Consider the following 24,210-nt stretch of genomic DNA (forward strand, 5'->3'; position numbering starts at 1 on the left):
CTTCTCTATGGCTGCTGGCGGCAGGGAAGGAGCTGTAGCAGAGTGAGCTAGTGATTTAATCTATTCACAGGGGGAGTGAGGGAGGGAGGAAGGGGGAGGGGGGAGGGAGGGATGAGTACATGGGATCAAAGTGTCATTAGAAAAAGAGACGCTCCATCGAAACAGCTTAAACAAACTGTGTGAAATATCTACTCTTTAAAAAAAATTGTGATACCCACCAGACCTCACTGTGACTTGAGTAAAAATCCAGACAGTGTTGACCTCCATTTCATAAACATGTCTGAAACATCACAGCATGTATTTGCTGTATTTGACAGGGCTTGAAAATGGGAAAATAAAGTCTGTTTCATCCTTCCACCCAGTCGGCACTTTACCCTTAAGATGTTGCCTCTCTGTTGAATGTCTTTTATACCTGAAAACTGGAACCTAGAATCCCAGCGCTGATGAACGTGTAGAGCACATGTCAACCTTTTTCAACATTTTATTATTCTCCCACACATCCATAACAGGCACACTCATCTGTATGTATGTATAGCTTGAAGGCTACTGTTGATAGATTCCTCCTTTTCGAAGGTGACACCAGCTATCCTTTCTTTCACATCTCGTAATATTCTCCAATCTCTCCTCCACGCCACTTCAGACAGAGGTCTTCACAGTCTCTGGCGACGTGGTGAATCGCTGCACATCACACCTTTTTCAAGATAAGAGGACGAGGCATCAGGCAGTGAAAAGAGGGCTGTGAGCCTGGAGGCGTCCTTCTCTCCCCAGCAAAGCTGATCCATCATCAACTCCTGGAGAGAAATGTAAATGTGGCACAGTGGAGGAGAGCTTAGAATAAATTAAGCTCCTTGGAATAAGTAAAACTTTAGGAAATAAATAAACATCTGGGGAGTGGGAGCGAGGAGTAGAGAGAGAGGTGCCATGTAGGGAGATGAGAGGAACAGAGAGAATAAGAAAAGGTGTTTGAGTTAAAGAGGATGTCAGGAGACAAGACCAAAGGAGGGAAAGGGATCAGACAAGGGATATAACTGCTGACATCCAGCCAGGTTAAAAGGTAAAGAGGGAGACTGTGAGAGCTTGTAAACCAAGCTCCTTTAGCAGATGTTTCCCCTGACTCAAGTCATGACTCATAAATGCTACATTGTGATGATGGAGATAGCAAGGGGCTTTCCGTGTGGCTTGATCCCACTTATCACCCAAGCAGATGGGGTGTTGGAGAGGGGATGGGGGGCGGGGAAGGGGACAAGTGTCCCCCCTCGAATGTCTTGAGAGGCGCGAGGGAGTACCAAGAAGTGGTCAGGACATGCTGCCATAGAGCTCCATGGCACTAGGATCCTTCTGGCTGGCACAGAGAAGGCCATGTCGCTACGAGGAGGAGGACTGGAGTGGTAGTGGGACCCTCGAGTGTCTCCCTGGCACTGATGATAACACATCTATATTCATACAGAGTGGAGAGATACACCGTGGCACAGAGAGAGAGAGAGAGAGAGAGAGAGAGAGAGAGAGAGAGAGAGAGAGAGAGAGAGAGAGAGAGAGAGAGAGAGAGAGAGAGAGAGAGAGAGAGGCAGACTGAGTGAGTGAGTGAGTGATCTTGAAAGAAATTGAATATAATGAATAAAGTGTCACATAAACGCATGCACGTATACTTAATTAGTCCCCCCTATCCCCGTGTTAACTCTGCTTTACTTCAGAAGGAATTTAGGTAAAGCCTCTGAGAAATTATCCAGAGATTATTGTACTGGGATCATTTCAAAAGAAAAGTGTGTATGTGTGTGTGTGTGCGCTGGCATACGTGCGTGCGTGCGTATGTGTCTGTTTATGAGAGAAAGCGAGGGAGAGTGTAATTTCTGTAGCTATGAGGTCATCCATGATGTGATCACAGGTGTCCCAAACCCCAGACCCCCAGACCAAGGCCTGGCCTGATTCCCACTGGCTTGGATTGTCCTCTCCTTTGATCATACATCTCCATAATGACCATATTTTTAAACCTGACATTTTTCAGTGATGTCATTGATTAGGTTTGCTGGCTAATATGAGCATGACATCACAAGGTCTCTGTTGTTGTGTGACTTTGATTTCTTAGTGTATTAAAGATAGTTACATTGTCACTATACCAGACTACACACACACACACACACACACACACACACACACACACACACACACACACACACACACACACACACACACACACACATAGCAGTAAGGTACCTGTTCTACAGTCTATTTGATGTGACATATGTACACATTGTACCATGGACAGGTACCTCAAAGGGACACTGAGCATTTGAACAAAGCTTCACAAACATTTCTGCTGCCATCTAACAGCAGGTAAACTGGGAATAATGCTTTATTTTTATGTCAGCTTCTCATAATGGAGTTATTTTTATCTAAATACACAGAGGGACCAATGTACTAAGTGTGACATTATCAGTGTGTGAATGTGTGAATGTGTGAGTGTGTGAGTGGGTGTGTGTGTGTGTGTGTGTGTGTGTGTGTGTGTGTGTGTGTGTGTGTGTGTGTGTGTGCGTGCATGCGTGTGTGTGCGTGCATATGTGTGTGTAACTAAAGCAGAAGCAATTATTCATACAGTACTGAAATTACTATTTTCACTGTTCTTTGACGGTTTGCTTTTAAGAGATTTATTTCTGTTTGATCCCAATCAATATGCGCTGGTTGCCTTGGAGACCAGGAGATTAATAGACTACAGTAAATACTATGCAAGCAGTGGATAAACTGGTAGGTAGATGATAGTGACTCACCTGCCTCATCTAATACTCGCAATTACTTTGAAATAGATCTGGTGGTATTTCAAGTTTTTCTTAGAAAGCCAAACCCTTCCAAGGAGTTGTTATTCATGAGGAGCCAACAGCTTGTCCCTCATAGTATTTGATCATCATGCCATTGCTACACAGCAACTAAAACACATAAGTATAGTATGTTTCTCAGAGGGTTACAGCCTGAGGTGTGAGTGGTCCAATTTTCACTGAACAGGGCTTAAGTAAGTATGTGTCTACTCAAACTCAGGTACTGTGTGTGTGTGTGTGTGTGTGTGTGTGTGTGTGTGTGTGTGTGTGTGTGTGTGTGTGTGTGTGTGTGTGTGTGTGTGTGTGTGTGTGATTAGAGCGAGTGACACATTATGGTCTCTTTTGACTTGATGCTACAGATTGCCGAGAGCCATCGGCACATCGGTTCTGACAGGTAACTGTCGTGCTAAAAGCATCTCTCTTTGCAGCTTATTTCCTGTTGTACTATTATCCATCAACACCAAGCCCCTCAACACACTCCCCCTGCGGCCCCTGTTCTCTATCACAGCACTCACCAGAGGGCGCTACATTGGTGAGGCCAGTAGTTTGATGACACACATGCTTGTAATCAGAAAAAGCTACTTCAACAAACATACAAATATCGTATAAACCCTTATTTATTTATTTTACAATTTACATACCCATTTTTCTGTTGACCAGGCCAACCCTGTGACATCTTCCCCTTGACAAACCAGTCAACTCACTTACTATCAATGTTGTTTTCTAATGAAACTCTGTAACTGTAGTCCCACTGGGGGGGGGGATGGTTGAATCAACGTTGTTTCCATGTCATTTCATCCAAAAAAAATCAATGTGTTGAATAAACGTGGAAAACTGATTGGATTTGCAAAAAGTCATAAACATAAGGGCATTTCATCATTTGTTCACCCAAATTATAATGTAAATCCTGTGACAAGGTGACATTTGTTGTTGATCTTACATTGAATTCACGTTTGTTGACAACTGAACCAAATATAAATCAAAACTAGACGTTGAACTGACATCTGTGCCCAGTGGGGTTTTTAGCTGTAGCAACTAAATGGTGGATACCTACAGTACAGTGCATGTTTATAACTGAATCAGACCTGAATCCATCCAATATGATGCAGCTGCAGCAGCAACCGTGAAATTAACACTAAATGCTGGCACAGCCCTGCAGTTTCCACAGTAACTGGGACCAAAAATAGCAACCCAAACCAGCGGCCATTCCACACAGAATACCCCCTTAATAGCACAGGGTACTATTTATATACTCTAATGGTGTGGTATCCACGTGAGAAAAGCGGATGCGTTCCTCGGCTAGCTGTCCAATTACTTTCAAAAAGATGAGCAGAACAGAGTCTTTGCAAATCCAATTACATGTTCACATTAATTTAACCTCTTTGAGCAATCGATCCTTGTGCTTGGAACAGCACATCCGAGAACTTCAAGGCTAGATATCAAGTTAACTAGCCTACTACATGGCCTAGCAATGTAAGTCAGAACTGTGATTACCTTTCCAAGGAGTTGGTATTTTTGAGAAGCCAACAGCTTCTCCCTCATAGTATTTGATCATCATGCCATTGCTACACAGCAACACAGTACCTTACTGTAATATATTTTCATTAAAATGGGCACAAATAGCTTTTTAGTTTCCATCTTTCCCTTCCAAGACGATTAGATTCGTATCTAGATACGACTCAATGCGATTCGGTTTGATTAGAGGAACTAATCAATGTGATTTGGTTCGATGCGATACATTTGTTGCATAAACATTTTCCATTGTAAATTAAAATCTGCTGCTGATGGAGCTCCTGAGCTGGGCTGGATCTGTCTGAGCGGACTTCTCTCTCTCTCTCTCTCTCTCTCTCTCTCTCTCTCTCTCTCTCTCTCTCTCTCTCTCTCTCTCTCTCTCTCTGTCTGTGTGTGTGTGCACGCGCGTGCAGGACTTTATTCGTGTGTGTTGCGTGCATGTGTGTTGCATGCATGTGTGTTGCGTGCATGTGTGGTGCATGCATCCGTATGTGTGTGCTTACCTGTATGCGTGTGTGCTGGCACATGTGTATGTGCATGCATGACTGGGTGATACATACAGTAAGACGGGATTTATTGTTTCACCATGGTAACTGCAGCATCACACTGCCGCAGAGAGCCAGAGAGGTTGAGGATGAAGACAGCATGGATTGGCAGAAAGAGACAGAGATTACATAGAGTAAGACCTGACCAAAACTGTTGGCAATCACTGAGGCGTCAATGACTACATGGGCTGGTGTTCATTGACAGGTTTACCCTGTTGATTGCTGTGCGTAGGTCATGTTTACATTCCATATACACTATGAGTTCATTCCTTCCTCTCATCCTCTTCCCCTCTCTTCAGAACACGGCATCTACCTCTCTCTAATTGTGATAATGTACAGAACTGATATGGGATTTAATGTGATGACATTTGCTTTTGTGTATCTAATTGTGATAATGAACTGATATATGATTTAATGTGATGACATTGGATGTGTACATCTAATTGTAGCCTATGATATTTGTTTTGTGTGATAATGTACTGATATGTGATTTTATATTGATTATGATTTTTTTCTTTTTTTCCTTTTGTTTCCATAAAAGCCCATCTAGGGACGGGTGTTGAAAATTTGCGTAAGCCAGAAATACTATAGTGCAATGCATCGGACGATTGTTTGTTCAATGTGTTAGTACTTGTCCCCATCCAAATAAACCAGATACATTTTTTTATGAGATTACAGTGGCTCTGCTTATGCATCGATCTAGATGCAGCAGCCTGTTTCTCTAAATAAATAGACTTGAGAGAGATTCAAATGTTCCTGAACAATGGAAATGATAACTGTTCTTTTTTTTAAATTCTCATTCCTTATTGTTTGGCATAGAATAAAAACAAATTAATCTAGGACTACATCAACAACAACAAAAATCAGGACAGGCTGAAAATAACTATCCCAAATAGCCTAATGATTGATGTGAAGGCAAGTGCCTATTCCAACTCAGTGCAATACAATATACAGTGGGGAGAACAAGTATTTGATACACTGCCGATTTTGCAGGTTTTCCTACTTACAAAGCATGTAGAGGTCTGTAATTTTTATCATAGGTACACTTCAACTGTGAGAGACGGAATCTAAAACAAAAATCCAGAAAATCACATTGTATGATTTTTAAGTAATTAATTTGCATTTTATTGCATGACATAAGTATTTGATACATCAGAAAAGCAGAACTTAATATTTGGTACAGAAACCTTTGTTTGTAATTACAGAGATCATACGTTTCCTGTAGGTCTTGACCAGGTTTGCACACACTGCAGCAGGGATTTTGGCCCACTCCTCCATACAGACCTTCTCCAGATCCTTCAGGTTTCGGGGCTGTCGCTGGGCATTATGGACTTTCAGCTCCCTCCAAAGATTTTCTATTGGGTTCAGGTCTGGAGACTGGCTAGGCCACTCCAGGACCTTGAGATGCTTCTTACGGAGCCACGCCTTAGTTGCCCTGGCTGTGTGTTTCGGGTCGTTGTCATGCTGGAAGACCCAGCCTCGACCCATCTTCAATGCTCTTACTGATGGAAGGAGGTTGTTGGCCAAGATCTCGCGATACATGGCCCTATCCATCCTCCCCTCAATACGGTGCAGTCATCCTGTCCCCTTTGCAGAAAAGCATCCCCAAAGAATGATGTTTCCACCTCCATGCTTCACGGTTGGGATGGTGTTCTTGGGGTTGTACTCATCCTTCTTCTTCCTCCAAACACGGCGAGTGGAGTTTAGACCAAAAAGCTCTTTTTTGTCTCATCATACCACATGACCTTCTCCCATTCCTCCTCTGGATCATCCAGATGGTCATTGGCAAACTTCAGACGGGCCTGGACATGCGCTGGCTTGAGCAGGGGGACCTTGCATGCGCTGCAGGATTTTAATCCATGACGGCGTAGTGTGTTACTAATGGTTTTCTTTGAGACTGTGGTCCCAGCTCTCTTCAGGTCATTGACCAGGTCCTGCCGTGTAGTTCTGGGCTGATCCCTCACCTTCCTCATGATCATTGATGCCCCACAAGGTGAGATCTTGCATGGAGCCTCAGACCGAGGGTGATTGACCGTCATCTTGAACTTCTTCCATTTTCTAATAATTGCGCCAACAGTTGTTGCCTTCTCACCAAGCTGCTTGCCTATTGTCCTGTAGCCCATCCCAGCCTTGTGCAGGTCTACAATTGTATCCCTGATGTCCTTACACAGCTCTCTGGTCTTGGCCATTGTGGAGAGGTTGGAGTCTGTTTGATTGAGTGTGTGGACAGGTGTCTTTTATACAGGTAATGAGTTCAAACAGGTGCAGTTAATACAGGTAATGAGTGGAGAACAGGAGGGCTTCTTAAAGAAAAACTAACAGGTCTGTGAGAGCCGGAATTCTTACTGATTGGTAGGTGATCAAATACTTATGCCATGCAATAAAATGCAAATTAATTACTTAAAAATCATACAATGTGATTTTCTGGATTTTTGTTTTAGATTCCGTCTCTCACAGTTGAAGTGTAACTATGATAAAAAATTACAGACCTCTACATGCTTTGTAAGTAGGAAAACCTGCAAAATCGGCAGTGTATCAAATACTTGTTCTCCCCACTGTAGGCCTATATTACCTGCAGGTGGAGACAGGTAGACATATGACATTGTTGATGGTGACGATGATGATGATGACTTGGATTCTCTTCAAATTTCTCAAAAAGCCCAGGCCACTCAAATATACATGATCTAGTCCTATTAAAAGTTATTCTGTCTTCCAAAGAAAAATGCATTTTTCTCATCAGCCAGGGTTGCCATATCCGTGGTTCTCCTGAAATTGGGCTACTATGAAAACGATGTCGCATGTGAAAATGTATTGGTCGCGGGGCTACTTCTAATTGCACCACGGCCGCCATGGCATTTCTCTTAAATATACAGTACCCGTCAAAAGTTTGGACACACCAACTCATTCTAGGGTTTTTCTTTATTTTTACTATTTTCTACATTGTGGAATAATAGTGAAGACATCAAAACTATGAAATAACACATATGGAATCATGTAGTAGCCAAAAAAGTGTTAAACAAATCAAAATATATTTTAGAATTTAGATTCTTCAAAGTAGCCACTCCTTGCCTTGATAACAGCTTTGCACACTATTGGCATTGTCTTAACCAGCTTCACCTGGAAGTCTTGAAGGAGTTCCTACATATGCTGAGCACTTGTTGGCTGCTTTTCCTTCACTCTGCGGTCCAACTCATCCCAAACCATCTCAACTGGGTTGAGGTCGGGTGATTGTGGAGGCCAGGTCATCTGATGAAGCACTCCATCACTCTCCTTCTTGGTCAAATAGCCCTTACACAGCCTGGAGGTGTGTTGGGTCAATATCCTGTTGAAAAACAAATGAAAGTCCCACTAAGCGCAAACCAGATGGGATGGCGTATCGCTGCAGAATGCTGTGGTTGCCATGCTGGTTAAGTGTGCCTTGAATTCTAAATAAATCACAGACAGTGTCACCAGCAAAGCACCCTCACACCATCACACCTCCTCCTCCATGCTTCAGGGTGGTAACCACACATGCAGAGATCATCCATTCACCTACTCTGCGTCTCACAAAGACACGATGGTTGGAACCAAAAATCTCAAATGTGGACACATCAGACCAAAAGACAAATTTCCACTGGTCTAATGTCCATTGCTCGTGTTTCTTGTCCCAAGCAAGTCTCTTCTTCTTATTGGTGTCCTGTAGTAGTGGTTTCTTTGCAGCAATTCGACCATGAAGGCCTGATTCACGCACTCTCCTCTGAACAGTTGATGTTGAGATGTGTCCATTACTTGAACTCTGTGGAGCATTTATTTGGGCTGCAATCTGAGGTGCAGTTAACTCTAATGAACTTATCCTCTGCAGCAGAGGTAACTCTTGGTCTTCCTTTCCTGTGGCGGTCCTCATGAGAGCTAGTTTCATCATAGCGCTTGATAGTTTTTGCGACTGCACTTGAAGAAACTTTCAAAGTTCTTGAAATTTTCCAGATTGACTGACCTTCATGTCTTAAATTAATGATGGACTGTCATTTCTCTTTGCTTATTTGAGCTGTTCTTGCCATAATATGGACTTGGTCTTTTACCAAATAGGGCTATCTTCTATAAACCACCCCTACCTTGTCACAACACAATTGATTGGCTCAAACGCATTAAGAAGGAAAGAAATTCCACAAATTAACTTTTAACAAGGCACACCTGTTAATTGAAATGCATTCCAGGTGACTACCTCATGAAGCTGGTTGAGAGAATGCCAAGAGTGTGCAAAGCTGTCATCAAGGCAAAGGGTGGCTACTTTGAAGAATCTCAATATAAAATATATTTTGATTTGTATAACACTTTTTTGGTTACTACATGATTCCATATGTGTTATTTCATAGTTTTGACTTCTTCGCTATTATTCTACAATATAGAAAATAGTACAATTAAAGAAAAACCTTTGAAAAACCCTGGAACCATTTCCCTGTTTGACCGCTAGGTTTTATGGGTATTATGACACCTCCACTGTGGGGCTCTATTAGAATGGAGTTTAAACCACCTCGAAGCAAATGTATCTAATGCGCTCTAGTGCGCCCAAAGTCGTTTTCCAGTGCTTTGTCTCTATTATTCATTGATGAGCATCAGTTCTAGCGTGTTAATATGTTTTATAGAAAAAGGGTTGGGAAAAAATTGTTGTCTCCATAATGACAATCTAAATAGCATCCTCTCACTCATGTGACTCAGCCAATAGCGGACTAAGCTGCCTGTTGCAGTACTCTCTCAACACACACACCCCTCAGGACCTCTCCACCAATCAGTCACACAGCAACAGCCTGCCTCACTGCCTGATAGTCAGCATCAGCAGGTCACAGTGAAATATATACTATATATATATATACAGCACCAGTCAAAAGTTTGGACACACCTACTCATTCAAGGGTTTTTCTTTATTTTTACTATTTTCTACATCAAGACATCAAAACTATGAAATAACACATATGGAATCAGGTTGTAACCAAAAAAGTGTTAAACAAATCAAAAGATATGTTATATTTTAGATTCTTCAAAGTAGTCACCCCTTGCCTCTGGGCTTTGTGGTATATGGCCAATATACCACGGCTAAGGGCTGTATCCAGGCACTCTGCATTGCGTCGTGATAAGAACAGCCCTTAGCCGTGGTATATTGGCCATATTCCACAAACCCCCTAGGTGCCTTATTGCTATTATGAACTGGTTACCAGACCGTGTACCAAGGGTATGACAAAACATTTATTTTTACTGTTCTAATTACGTTGGTAACCAGTTTATAATAGCAATAAGGCACCCAGGGAATCTGACTACTTATGTAAATGTTTTTCCTTTGTCATTATGGGGTTTTGTGTTTAGATTGATGAGGGGGGGGGGAATTATTTAATACATTTTAGAATAAGGCTGTAACAATACTTTCCGAATGCACGGTACCATACCCCCTCCTGCTTTATTGCTTAATCATAGCAGTCAAACGAGTTAAATCGACATCCATTGATGGAAAATGATCTGGCGAGTTTAATAAGGGTGAATAATATTTTATCTTGAGACATATTCAAATTCCTTTATTATGTCACTTCATAGCTTGCAATAATTATTATTTTGATGAAAACCTAATTTTGCTTCTAGCGTCGTTACAAGTTATGTCGATATTCCTTCTAAATTGGCTCGATGACGTTATGGGAAAATAGTATAATGTATAAATGTGGCAAGTCCCCTCTTGCTGTAGGAAAAAACTGTTGGGATAGTTTCAGTCCTTTTGTGCTGGTTTAGAATAGTCATTGGGCAATACTTTTTAGTTTGATCTGGCAACCCTGTCATCAGCTGCTCAGCCAGCAGACAGACAGACAGACAGACAGACATGCATTGACTGCAGACCATTTCACCCTGTCACTCGCGTGTGTCGAACCCGTACTGGTACAACGAATCGCGACAATGGATTTTGGTGACCGGGAGGAGGGATGGTTGGTCGTGGTAGTGATCAAATTTAGGGCTAGAAGTTCAACTCATGTCTAATTATCGTGGCTAGACAGATTTCGCTTTTGGTCTTTATCAAGCCGACATTGTGTTTTCAATGATGGAGCAGGACGATTTAGTGTGCGTGTATGATTCGACGTGGGACACAGAGAGTGATGGAGACGATTCAGGAGAGAACCAAACGCGTCGCTCAAGCCAGGACAAAACTAAATCATATTGGACGTCTGGTTTAGTACGTTGCATTAATTTTTTTTATTTGTTGTGTTACTAACTATACAAATGTTGGCGTTAACACGGCGAACAAGTACGCAAAAACTAGCATTAGGCCACTACTATCACACGTTAGCTTGCTAGCTAACTTGCATGATTTAAAATGCAATTTAGCTAGCTAGCTAGCTAGCTAGCAACTGTTCAACTAATGTAATGGAAGCCTAACCAGCCAGGCTAACCAAGCTAACTAACTACCTCCAAGTTTTGAATATTGTTTGCAGGAGAATGTAATAGTTTTACGCGAGTTGGTAGCTATCATTATATTTTACAAACGTTTCATTATAATGCCTAATTTAGTTGTTTGTTACAAAGCTAGCTAGCTACTATGCCAACTAACGTTAGCAGGCTAAAGGCTAGATAAAGCGCTAACGTTACCGTTAGCTATATGTAACGTTAGCTTTTCATCCCCACTTTGTCTTGAACTAGTCAGTGCATTAAAGCCAGCTGTGGCGATTTTCGCATGTAAATCTTGGTGGGGCAAACTCAACCAATTCTTTTAGATGTATGCCAGCGAAGCCACTACACAACACTAAACAATACATTAAATGCACTATAACTGTGACAAACGGTGCCCACAAACTGTTAGGGCCTATACAACGATTATCCGACAGTGGAGCTTTTTAAATATGGATTTAATTGTAAAAAAAATTAACGATCTACACAAAATACTCTAATGTCAAATTGGAAGAAAAATGTTAACATTTGTAAAACATTTATGAAAAATTAAACACTATTTTGATTACATAAGTATTTAACCCCCTCCCCCCCTCTAAGAGCTTTGCACACCTGGATTGTACAATAATTGCACATTATCCTTTTAAAAATTCTTAAACTTTGTCAAGTTGGTTGTTGATCATTGCTAGACAGCCATTTTCAAGTCTTGCCATAGATTTTGAAGCTGATTTAAGTCAAAACTGTAACTAGGCCTCTCAGGAACATTCACTGTCTTCTTGGTAAGCAACTCTAGCAAAGGCTTTTATAACTAACCCAAGATAGACCACAGCCTGTCGTTTCCAATGGGAGCAAATTAATCATAGTGGGCAAAACAAGCAAGGAGGTGGGCAGAGCCAAGCACAAGCTAGCTTTCTGTGTTTGCAAACATTGCCACAAGAGGGCGATGCAGGCAAGTTGGTGGCAGAACACAGGGGAGTTCTTATCCACCTAATTTTAGAACGCTGGTTGAGAGAATGCCAAGCGTGTGCAAAGCAAAGAGTCACGATGCCAGCATGTTCTGTATTTAACTGTACTAATCGTCATTCAAAAGAGTAATCTTTTTGTTGTTGGTAAATCAGTCGTAATTCTGATTATCGTAGTTCATATTTGCTGTCCGTTTGGTTTTCCAATGAAGAATTTCAAATATAAAATACATTTTTATTTTTTAAAATGTTGTTTACTACATGATTCCATATGTGTTATTTCATAGTTTTGATGTCTTCACTATTATTCTACAATGTAAAAAAATTTAAAAAATAAAGAGAAACCCTGGAATGAGTAGGTGTCCAAACTTTTGACTGGTACTATATAAACTTAGCGACTGTTTCAGCAAGAATCAAAACATAATTGTAAGCGTACGAGAACCCCAAAACGTTATTTTGTTTAGAAGTAATTAAAATCTAGGCTATGTTGAATGGGCGCAGATGGCGATTGCTTTCTTACTGCAGCCAAGAGTCGCGCGCATCTGTGCGTGACGTCAGTGTGTCGTGTACTGGAAAGGGGTCTATTGGCGCGCCTACTCTGTGAAGTGTGCGTGTGCAATAACTCAATTCGCCCTTGCACTTCTTCTAAAGAAAACAACTTTTAGAAATTGGGCAAAGGGTAGTCTACAAAACTTAGTCCACTCTGTTCGTAACAGATTCTAGGTTTGGAAACAGAACTGTATCGAGATCAAATGTTTCAGTGATGAGAAAATTTGCAGAATGTCGGCCAAAATCCATCTTCGCTCCATCTTCTCCCACTGCCAGCCACTGGGCTTCCTCTCATCACCATATTTGGTAGTGAGTGGAAACGCCAACTGGATGCTTCACATTTATACATCTGGTGAAATATGTCTCATTGTTCTATCTGTGACTAGTGTATATTTGGCCTTGTGTTTTAGGTTATTGTCCTGCTGAAAGGTGAATTTGTCTCCCAGTGTCTGTTGGAAAGCAGACTGAACCAGGTTTTTCTCTAGGATTTAGCCGGTGCTTAGCTCTATTCCGTTTCTTTTTATCCTAAAAAAAACTCCCTAGTCCTTGCCAATGACAAGTATAGGCTTCCCATAGCCACCACCATGCTTGAAAATATGATGTGTTGTGTTGGATTTGCCCCAAACGTAACACTTTGTATTCCGGATTTTTTTTTGCAGGTTTACTTTAGTGCCTTATTGCAAAAAGGATTAATGTTATGTACAGGCTTCCTTTTCACCCTGTCATTTAGGTTAGTATTGTGGAGTAACTACAATGTTGTTGATCCATCCTCAGTTTTCTCCTATCACAGCCATTAAACTCTGTAACTGTTTTAAAGTCACCATTGGCCTCATGGGGAAATTCCTGAGTGGTTTCCTTCCGCTCCGGCAACTGAGTTAGGAAAGAGGCCTGTATCTTTTTTGTATTGATACACCATCCAATCTTCACTGTGCTCAAAGGGATATTGAATGTCTGCTTTATTTTTATTTTTTACCCATCGTTTTTACCCATGGCTCATCTACAGTATATGCGGTGTCTAGCTGAGCCACAGTGTTTGATTTCCACAGTAATCAGAGTTTAACAGCGTTTTCTACATGTGAAGCACAATTCTCATGTTTTGAGACCCTTTCAGACAGATGTTTTAAATCCTTATACCCAGACTTGGATGACACACTCTCCACCTAATAGCAGGCAGGGGAAGCAAAATAGTGATTGCTTTGCGACACTCGCAGTTAGCCACTGCATCCTTACAAACCACTCATTGTTGAATTTGCGATTTCCGACTTGTTGTGTAATGTTTCTGTTCAATGGCCGATGAGCACCGAGACGTTTTATCTCTAATTTCTCTTCATATGACAAGGATTGAAAAGGATTTGCCAGTAGATTGTCGATGTGGTTCATGATGATGACTGCTTATCTAGCTAGCTATTGATATGATCATTCCAATCAAAGCTACGGGAGGTATAACATGATTCAATGTAATTTTATCTGTGGCCATTGACCTTGAGTCTTCTTGGACGAGCATTTCTACTGTAAATGTATGGCAGCTCCCAAGGGGGGGCTAAACTGAAACACTAATTAATGCCAGAATTATATGCAAAACAGGCCATTTTTTCCCCCTACAAAATGTTTAAACCGGTGGGGCTCTGCCCAGAATTATGGGTCGCCACTGATAGCCAGTAGGCTAACAAGGTTCAGAAATATACAGTATACTAGCTACACATGTGGCTATATGCCAATATTAAAGCTAGCTAGCATTGACAAAGTCTGGCGGGCCGTTTCAGAAGTTGTTGGTAGATTGCAATAGCTAACTGGTTGGTAATTGGCTAGCTGGCTTCGTCTTCAATTGCTAAGTTAGCCAACTGATTAGTTAGCTAGGTAGCTAGCCATTTAACTATTGGGAGGATGGGTTGTCTGCTTTTCCAGCTAGCTAACTACCACCAAACAGTTTCTACCAGTGAGCTAAAGTAACATGCCGCTGATTTGTAGGTTGAACTAAAGTTTCTAAAAGGCTTGCTAGGCCAGGTAGCTAGCTAATCAGAATTAATACCCAGTGTTGACCGGCAAACAGGCCACGCAGAAAAGTAACGGATAGGCAGTGGAATGTGTAGAATGCGCAAACAAAATGTGCTGCTGTGTGGACCTAGCCTAACCAAGGTGTGATCGTTGTTGTGATGGTAGCCCATTAACTTTATATTTTCAGTTGGAAGGATCATGGTCAAATTATATCTAGATAGGGTACTCGCACGCACTTAACTTTGCGCCAATTTAGTTCTATTTTACAAAGAGTCACCATGCCAGCATGTTCTGTATTTAACTGTACTAATCGTCATTCGAAAGAGTCTAATCTTTTTTGTTGTTGTTGGTAAATCAGTCGTAATTCTGATTATCGTAGTTAATATTTGCTGTCCGTTTGGTTTTCCAATGTTGACCTGGTTAGGTTTTAGGTAATGGTGAGCTTTTAAATGAACCTTTTGCTGCAAAGGTTTAACAGTAGGCTTGTATCAGGTTCGTAGACATTAAAACCAGGTTGACTCTCTCAGGCAGGATGAAAACGACTACATCGACCATGATCCTTTGCTAGTTACGGCCACTTTCATCATGATCCTTAGCAACAAAAATGTTTTGCCATTCAGCAATATGCCGTGCTTCAAATTCAAATACTTCTGGCTTCATGCGCCGTTAGGAGTTTTCCATAGGAATACGTGGATGACGTCAGCGCTATCTACTGGTTTTAATGTCTAGGATAGTAACTATGTAGCTAGCCGTTTTGATTAGCTAGCTATTCATGGACTGGTTGGCTGACAACATCACAAATTATGCGCTTGTGGCCGGAAGCCGCGCTTTATGATTCTGAATGGTCAAATACCAAGCAACCACAACAAGAATCTGCCATGTGGGGAATTGTAAGTGGCTCGTTTCAGTTTGTTGTATCTTGTTATTGATACCATGTCTTGTTTTGACTGATTTCATGTCAATGTTAATATGGCTAAAATTCATTAGCTAGCTATCCAACAAATGTACCGATGTATTTGAGACAGGTTCTCATTGTGCAAATAAATAAACAATAAACATTTGGAGACTAAATATAGTTTACATGTTGTCAACAATGTAAGCCAACTCCATCTGTTTTGGCCCATAGTTGCACACGCGTCAGGTCTGTTGCTAAACAACCAACTTGTGTATGTTACCCATTTCACTATTATTTTGAACATCTGTTTTAGCACTGATGACCAACTGAACATTATACTCAAAAATAGTTTTTCCTGATTACCAGTCACACCAATCAAAACTGTCATAACTGATTTCATTGGACAAATAGTGAAAATGGTTTAACATAATTTAAAAATATATATATTTTAAAATGCTTTCTGTTGCAGTCACAGGCAATGTTCTGCATTTCACTGCTTTTTTTGTTGAAAACAAATGCAATATGTCCTTGAGCATTTTAGCTGAGCTGTCTTAAAGTTAAGTGTTTTAGAGGTGTGAAGATAAGTGTCATCTCACAGTCAGTGAATGTTTTGCCATTGACTACTGCCCTTTATGTGCCCTGTCAAGGGGTATGATTTATTTGTATTTGATCTGCTGCAGAGTAATGTGTTCTGCCAATTTGGCTGTTGGGAAGAGAATCATGCGATATGATGTAATGCAGAAAAGTATGTTGGTAAGACAAGGCTATGTATGTTTGTGCACATGGAAGTCAGTGATTTATGTTTACTATAGATTAATGAGGCAATACAAATGTGATGTGCATAAAATGACTAAAATTAAAGGGCATTTAGTTGGCAAAAATTGCCCACTGTTTTCATCATTTAGAAAATAACTAGACTAAATCATTATTCAAATGACAAATGTGACTAAGACTTAATGATATTTTAGTCGAAATGACTAAGACTAGACTAAATCAAAAAAAAAAGAGTGACAAAATTATCACTGATGTACAGTGAGCTCCAAAAGGATTGGGACAGTGACAACTGTTCTGTTGTTTTGGCTCTGTACTCCAGCACTTTGGATTTGAAATGATGCAATTGCTATGAGGTTAACGTGCAGACTGTCAACTTTTATTTGAGGGCATTTGTCACACCCTGGCTCTGGGACTCTATATGTTGAGCCAGGGTGTGTTCATTCTATGTGTTCTGTTTCTATGTTGGGTGTTCTAGGTTGTGTATTCTATGTTTGCCTGAGTGACTCCCAATCAGAGGCAACGAGTGTCAGCTGTTGGCTGGTTGTCTCTGATTGGGAGCCATATTTAACTGTCTGTTTTTCACTTTGTGTTTGTGGGTTTTTGTTCCGTGTTCGGTCATTGTCACCGTGGACTTCACGAGTCATTTATTGTTTTGTTTCGTGCTTTAATATAATAAAGTAACATGTTCGTTCATCACGCTGCGCATTGGTCTACTTCTCTCCCTGACGATCGTGACAGAAAAACCCACCGTACCAGGACCAAGCAGCGTGTCCAGGAACAGGCAGACTGGACATGGGAGGAAGCGCCAGGAAAGGAGATGGAGAGGCTGGCGATGGCCCAGGTGGGCAAATCGTGGTCCTGGGAGGACATGCTCGGGGGCAAAGGGCCATGGGCAAGGATTAAGGCCCTGGCGAGAGAGGAGCAGCGGCGTCAGCAGTGTCATCGTCGGAAGGACGAGAGGCAACCCCAAAAAATTTTTAGGGGGGGGCACACGGCATGGGCGGCTGGGCAGCAGGAGGCTGCCACAGGGCGATTTGGAGAGGAGGCCACCGGGTTTGGGGTCCCAGAAGGCAGGTTGGCGGAGCCTGGAAGGAGAGCGGAACCAACGTCCCGTACTCAGGCATGGCAGCATGGGACGGGGCAGGTTCCGCGGTATGCGGAGCGGCGTTCTGTGCCACGAGTGGTCCGGCATAGTCCTGTACGTCCTGTGCGAGCGCCCCGCACGTGTCGTGCGAAGGCGGGTATGCAGCCAGGACGGAGTGTGCCGGCTCAACGCTCGTGGTCTCCAATGCCTCTCCGCGGTCCCGGATATCCTGCTCCAGTGTCACGTGCTGTTATGCCAGTACGGGTACACAGCCCTGTACGTCCTGTGCGGATGCCTCACACAGAGTGTGTGAGGGTGTGCGTCGTCAGCCTGGTCCAGCCCGTTCCTGCTACTCGCACCAAGCCAGGGGTGCGAGTCGTCAGTCCGGTGAGGCCCGTTCCTGCTACTCGCACCAAGCCAGGGGTGCGAGTCGTCAGTCCGGTGAGGCCCGTTCCGGCTCCACGCACCAAGCCAGGGGTGCGAGTCGTCAGCCCGGTCCGGCCTGTCCCTGCTCCACGCACCAAGCCTACGGTGTGCGTCGCCAGCCCAGTCCGGCCAGTCCCTGCTCCACGCACCAAGCCTACGGTGTGCGTCGTCAGCCTGGTCCAGCCCGTTCCTGCTACTCGCACCAAGCCAGGAGTGCGAGTCGTCAGTCCGGTGAGGCCCGTTCCTGCTACTCGCACCAAGCCAGGGGTGCGAGTCGTCAGTCCGGTGAGGCCCGTTCCGGCTCCACGCACCAAGCCAGGGGTGCGAGTCGTCAGTCCGGTGAGGCCCGTTCCGGCTCCACGCACCAAGCCAGGGGTGCGAGTCGTCAGTCCGGTGAGGCCCGTTCCGGCTCCAAGCACCAAGCCAGGGGTGCGAGTCGTCAGTCCGGTGAGGCCCGTTCCGGCTCCACGCACCAAGCTAGGGGTGCACATCGTCAGCCCGGTCCGGCCCGTTGCTGCTCCACGCACCAAGCCAGGGGTGCGCATCGTCAGCCCGGTCCGGTCAGTTCCTGCCTCACGCACCAAGCCAGGGGTGCGCGTCGTCAGTCTGGCACAACCCGTGCCTGGGTCATCGGTGCCAAATCAGGTACCGCTCAACTGCTCCACAACGGAGCTGAAGCTAGCCGCTCCTGCTACGTCCAGGTCAGCTCCAGCCAGCGGGGCCAGACCGGACCAGGGGCGCTATGGGGGGTTTATTGGAGGGTGGTGGGCAAGGCCGGGGCCGGAGCCGCCGCCGAGGAGGTGTGCCCACCCAGCCCTCCCCTGTTTTGCTCTTGTTGAGGCGCGGTCGCAGTCCGCCTTTAGGGGGGGGTACTGTCACACCCTGGCTCTGGGACTCTATATGTTGAGCCAGGGTGTGTTCATTCTATGTGTTCTGTTTCTATGTTGGGTGTTCTAGGTTGTGTATTCTATGTTTGCCTGAGCGACTCCCAATCAGAGGCAACGAGTGTCAGCTGTTGGCTGGTTGTCTCTGATTGGGAGCCATATTTAACTGTCTGTTTTTCACTTTGTGTTTGTGGGTTTTTGTTCTGTGTTCGGTCATTGTCACCGTGGACTTCACGAGTCGTTTATTGTTTTGTTTCGTGCTTTAATATAATAAAGTAACATGTTCGTTCATCACGCTGCGCATTGGTCTACTTCTCTCCCTGACGATCGTGACAGCATTTTCATCCATATCGGGTGAACTGTTTAGAAATTACAGCACTTTTTGTACACATTCCCCCATTTAAGGGACCAAAAGTATTGGGACAAATTCACTTGTGTTTATTAAAGTAGTATTTGGTATTTTCGTCACCATTTTTGTTGCCCAAATTAACACTGCGCTACATCACCCATGCAACTGTTCAAACAGGGAAACTATGGGGTGAAACTACAGCTATGGTCTGGTGTCTGTCTCCTCTTTGGTTCCACTGACTTACACCCAGGTCAAAATCATTTTAGGTACCCAAAAGGAAAAATAATGCCTATAAATGTATTTCTGCCAAATGTTTTGTCTAATATCTCTGATGTACCCCATCTTTCACAGTGGTCAAACACGTTCTCCAGGAACATGAGGGCTGCGAAGGACATGCAGAACTACAGAAAAGGGTATCCTGTAAGTCTGAAGGCTCTTGTTATTACACATGAATAGGGCCAGGAGTTTTTGTTGTTCATGTGAATTTGTCAGGGAAAATGTTGGGTAATGTAAGGCTAACCTGGTCTTACCAGAACCCACATTTTTTCCTGACCAGGTAAAACTCCAGGCCCTACACAGGTCATCTGTTTTTATCTTGTCATTGTCATGAGACGTCGTCATCTAGACATCTGACTGTGCTGCTTGTCTGCGTATCTTCCCAGAATCTAACAGATGATGAATGCTCAGAAGAGAGAATGTTCAATTTAAAATTCTATCTCAACGAATACCCCTCCTCCCCTGATGGTAGGTCATTTGCTATTCAACCAAGCAGTTTTCAGTGACTGGAAAATGTGCGTAATGGTGTATGTAATGCTCTACATTTTTGTTTAGACATTTTAATCGAATCATTTCATAAAGAATGGAAGACTGACTACAAGAGGCTGGAGAGAGTTCACTCCTACATTCAGTGGTATGTATGATCCTAAATGCTCCGGTTCTGTTTTGGGCTAGTTGTGTGTATTTGTTTCTAATGTATCCCGATGGACATCTATAACAGACAAATTAAAAGTCACGTATGACAGCAAGTTTCAACCAGAAGTAGATGTAGCACAAGTTGAAAACTCTAGGAAGTTATACCATTATAATGTAGTATTATACTATATACATATGACTATATTACTTTGACTAGGCCTATAATTTGCCTGACTCACAATGATAACAGTACAGTAATCTAATCTCAAGTGTCATAAACTTGGATGGCGTTTACATTCTGTTGGAATAAACTGTCAATCACCAACATTTTGTGTCACTTAGCCCGCAGCACAGAGCAGTAACATATCAACAGGAAAGCTATCACAAAACAAGATTGAAACATCAGTGAAGTGATTGCACTGTGCCATCTCAAGTTATAATCCGCTGTTGTTCTCAGGTTGTTTCCACTTCGGGAGCCAGGAGTGAACTACATGGCCTCTGAGCTCACCAAGAAGGAGATCCAGGTGAGTGCTTCACGTTTTTGCTTGATCATTGTGGTGTATTAGGAGCACTGATGTGCAAGTGTAGTTAAGGGGTACGATAAAGCACTGTGAAATGCCCTTTTCATAAAATGAGTTACTTTTGAATGAAACAGTAAGCATAGGGTGACTTGTCAATGGACTCCCTTGGGTCCAGTGAGCAGACAAAACGTTTATGAATGGAGCTTCTCTATCAAGGCAATGATGATGGTCTCTGATCTCTGTGCTCTTGCCCCACTGTGTCCTCAGGCCTTCAGGGAGAGTGAGGAAGCCAAGAAGAGGCTGGTGGAGTCCTACGAGCTCATGCTGGGGTTCTATGGTATCCAGCTGGTCAACAAAGACACAGGCGAGGTCAAACGCGCCGACAACTGGAGAGAACGCTTCGCCAACCTTGAAAGGTGAGATGCTGAAGTCACACCTTGGCCATCTTTACAGGGTGTGGTTTCTTAAGACCATGTGGAACCACTGATGAACATTCTTTGTCCAATTTCTAAATTAGAAAGGTGTTGTAAACTAGGGGGTCCTCCATCTAAATATTGGTTGTGTTTTCTGTCTCAGGAACATGCACAACAACCTCCGCATCACACGCATCCTGAAGAGCCTGGGGGAGCTGGGCTTTGAGCACTACCAGAGCCCGCTGGTGCGCTTCTTCCTGGAGGAGACGCTGGTCAAAAGGAACCTGAGCAGCGTCAAGCGTAGTGTGCTCGACTACTTCCTGTTTGCCATTCGTGACAAGAAGAAGCGCAAAGAGCTTCTGCGCTACGCCTTCCAGCACTTTGAGCCCAAGGAAAAGTTTGTATGGTGCCCCAGAAAGATCCAGAAACAGCTGAAGAAGGCAGAGAAGGGGAATGGAGAGGGAGTGGAGGAGGGCCGCCTACGAGCCAAGGCTAGAGAGGGAGAGGCAGGGGGAGCCCAGAAGGAGGAGAAGGGTGTCACGGAGGAGGTGAAGGAGACTACCAAGTTGAATGATGAAGCATTGAGTAGTGACGGAGATAAGCAGGCAGAGGGGTTTTCTGTTGATCCTTCTGGGCCAGCGATCTCCTTAGAGGACTCGGAACCACTGGGAAACAGGAACAGTAATGATATTGACAATGTTGACATGGACCATTCAGGCAGCACAGACCCTGAGTCTGTTAAAGGAGATCACAGTATGGAGGAAGGACTCAAAGAGGATAGTCAGGCCAAGGACAGTGTCCAGGACTCAGTCAAAGTCAAGGCAGCTGCATCTGAAATGGAGTCTGAGAACTTGGTGCAACCGACCAAGAAGAAAAGGGAAGGTGACAAGGTGGTGCCTAGCAACGGTCCTACAGACAACCGCCCCAACGGGTGGGAGAAAGGCATGGTCGTCCCCGACAACAACAACCACCCACATCAGACGAGCCCGTCAGTGGCATCATCCCACAAAGCCAAGACAGAGGATCCCAAAAAGGACTTGCCATTGGACTCCTCAGAACGAGGGGAAAAACACCCAAGGACTGACTTTAGTGATGTGCCTGATAACAAAGCAGTGCCAGTGGTTGGGGAGAATACAGAGAAAGCTGGAGAGGACCAGACAAATGGGAAAGCGGTGAAAAATGAAGTGGAGGCGATGGATGTGGAATCCACCTCTCAGCCAAGTTCAGACCAAGACATGGGAACTTCCTGAATAGAAGGAGGGACCAATCTGAGGCAGACTAAAGGGACGTATGTTAAATTGTGTACACTTATGGCCAATCCCAAAATGACCCCTAGACCCTACCCCCTAGGCACTTCATGGGGATATGAACGGATCAGAACATATGTGTAAGTCATATGGTAATAGCTCATCCTTGCTGTCTGATACTGTAGGTTAGATGGAATCCATATTGCTTACACCTCTCCAATCCACTCAGAATTGCATAAAATCTGACTTCTACAGAAGTGCCTTGGAGGTAGGGGCTGGATGGTTTCTGCACAGGGCCTTAGCAGAACATGAGTTTTCAGGCCTTATGTTCTGCTGTCCTCCTTCATGTTCACTTTAGAGTGGGTCTGTTCTTTTTGTTGGTAAGGATGTATGAATTACTGAATGTATTTGTTCTGATGAAATTGTGTTGTGAAAGGGGATTCTGACTGCAATCAGTACTCCATGGTTGATCCTGCAACTGCAAGTAGTTGGGCGCCTTGAACTGAGGAGGATGTAAGGATAGTCTATAATTACAGTTAACATTGAAAATATTAATTCCATCTCATACAATGAACTGATGCCTGCTTCTTACTTTCTTTCTTTTTTATTGTCACTCCATTCAAAAACGAAATACAGTTTGAATAGTCATTTTGCACAACAACAAAAATGGAAATGTACTTTGTATCTAGTATTATGTGTCAATGTTCCGACTACATTATGTATTATATTTTATTGAAAGCCCCTACTATGGAATGGGAACTGGATTGTAATCTCATTTATTTCAAGAATTTTGCACAATTATTATTTGCGGAATGAGATATAGATGACATTGCCAAAAAAAGAAAATAACATTTAACTGGTTGATTGTATTATGTCTTGGCAGTTTTGAAATAATATGAGATGTAGCTATTTGGTTTAACTACTTTTGCTTTGATGTTGGATGATACAGTATGTGTAATCAATAGGATGTGGGTGTTCTTTCCTTATGTTCCAAGCAGGGAGGGTATTGCTATTTATTGTTTTTTTTTTTATTCAAAATTATTGTATGATTATCCAAAGGCCCGATCCCCTTCTACTAGTTTATTGAATTGCAAATCTCAGGAAAACCCTGTGGGAGATAGTCAACGTTTCTTCCATCTCTGAGGTTATGTTTGGGTAATCTTTGTTTTCCACCCTTGTGGAGATTTCATCACGAATGTTCATTTAACAATTTTCAGCAAATGAATTAATATATTCATCATACATGTATTGAAATTGTGTGTAAAAGGGTTGTAAATAAATACACTCCACTTTGGTGGGGTGAGGAATGGAATTTGAAAATAATTTGTCCATGCAACCTCCAAACTCGACACTTTCCTGTTAAATGACAATAAAATAAAGATTGTGCAACTTATTTACATTTGTTTGTCTAATTCAGTTTTTTCCTTCTAGAATTCTTCCATTCTTCAGATTCCAACCTTGGTTGTCTGAATACTGTACTATAATAACAGCTTGAGGAGCAGTGCAGTGGCATGGATACTGTCAAAATGTCCCCTGGTGAATGTAGTCAAAGTAGGCCTGTGAATTTTACAAACTGAAGTTGCAGGTTGGTGCAAGGGAAGCTTAGTTGTGGACCAATGAAGGGTCCTCCCAGAAGTCTGATTTCACCTCCCATCCAAACCGACCCTACTGTGGCACTTAAAGTAGATCTGAATGATTTGGATGGGTGAAAGCAATATGGTGTAGCTCCATCCACGTCCTCTTTAGGCCGGTGGAGCTTTCACCATATTGCTTTCACCTACCTTATAACTTCAGATCTGCACAACTTGGAGGTTAGATTGTAGAGGTCGGTTTCGGATTGGGCAGTAGTGCCCCCATGGATTTGCAGGAAAGTTATAGCGCAGCCCACTTTTACTGGCTCCGAAGTCGTGGCCCTCTACCTCGCTCCCACCTCCAT

General features: G+C 43.2%; 1 protein-coding gene across 1 annotated transcript; it reads left to right on the forward strand.

The window, feature by feature from the left end:
- The first annotated feature begins 10,753 nt into the window (after nt 1-10,753).
- LOC311147946 (uncharacterized protein) lies at nt 10,754-22,977 on the forward strand. The gene is made up of 7 exons (XM_084184794.1): nt 10,754-11,051; nt 19,533-19,601; nt 19,844-19,925; nt 20,013-20,091; nt 20,551-20,617; nt 20,882-21,030; nt 21,191-22,977. Exons 1-7 carry the CDS (start codon nt 10,917-10,919, stop codon nt 22,275-22,277), a joined length of 1,668 nt encoding a protein of 555 aa, XP_084040920.1. The 5' UTR covers nt 10,754-10,916; the 3' UTR covers nt 22,278-22,977.
- The last annotated feature ends 1,233 nt before the right edge of the window (nt 22,978-24,210 follow it).

Source organism: Coregonus lavaretus, assembly GCF_964263955.1.
Source record: "Coregonus lavaretus genome assembly, chromosome: 20".
Classification (NCBI taxonomy): Eukaryota; Metazoa; Chordata; class Actinopteri; order Salmoniformes; family Salmonidae; genus Coregonus; species Coregonus lavaretus.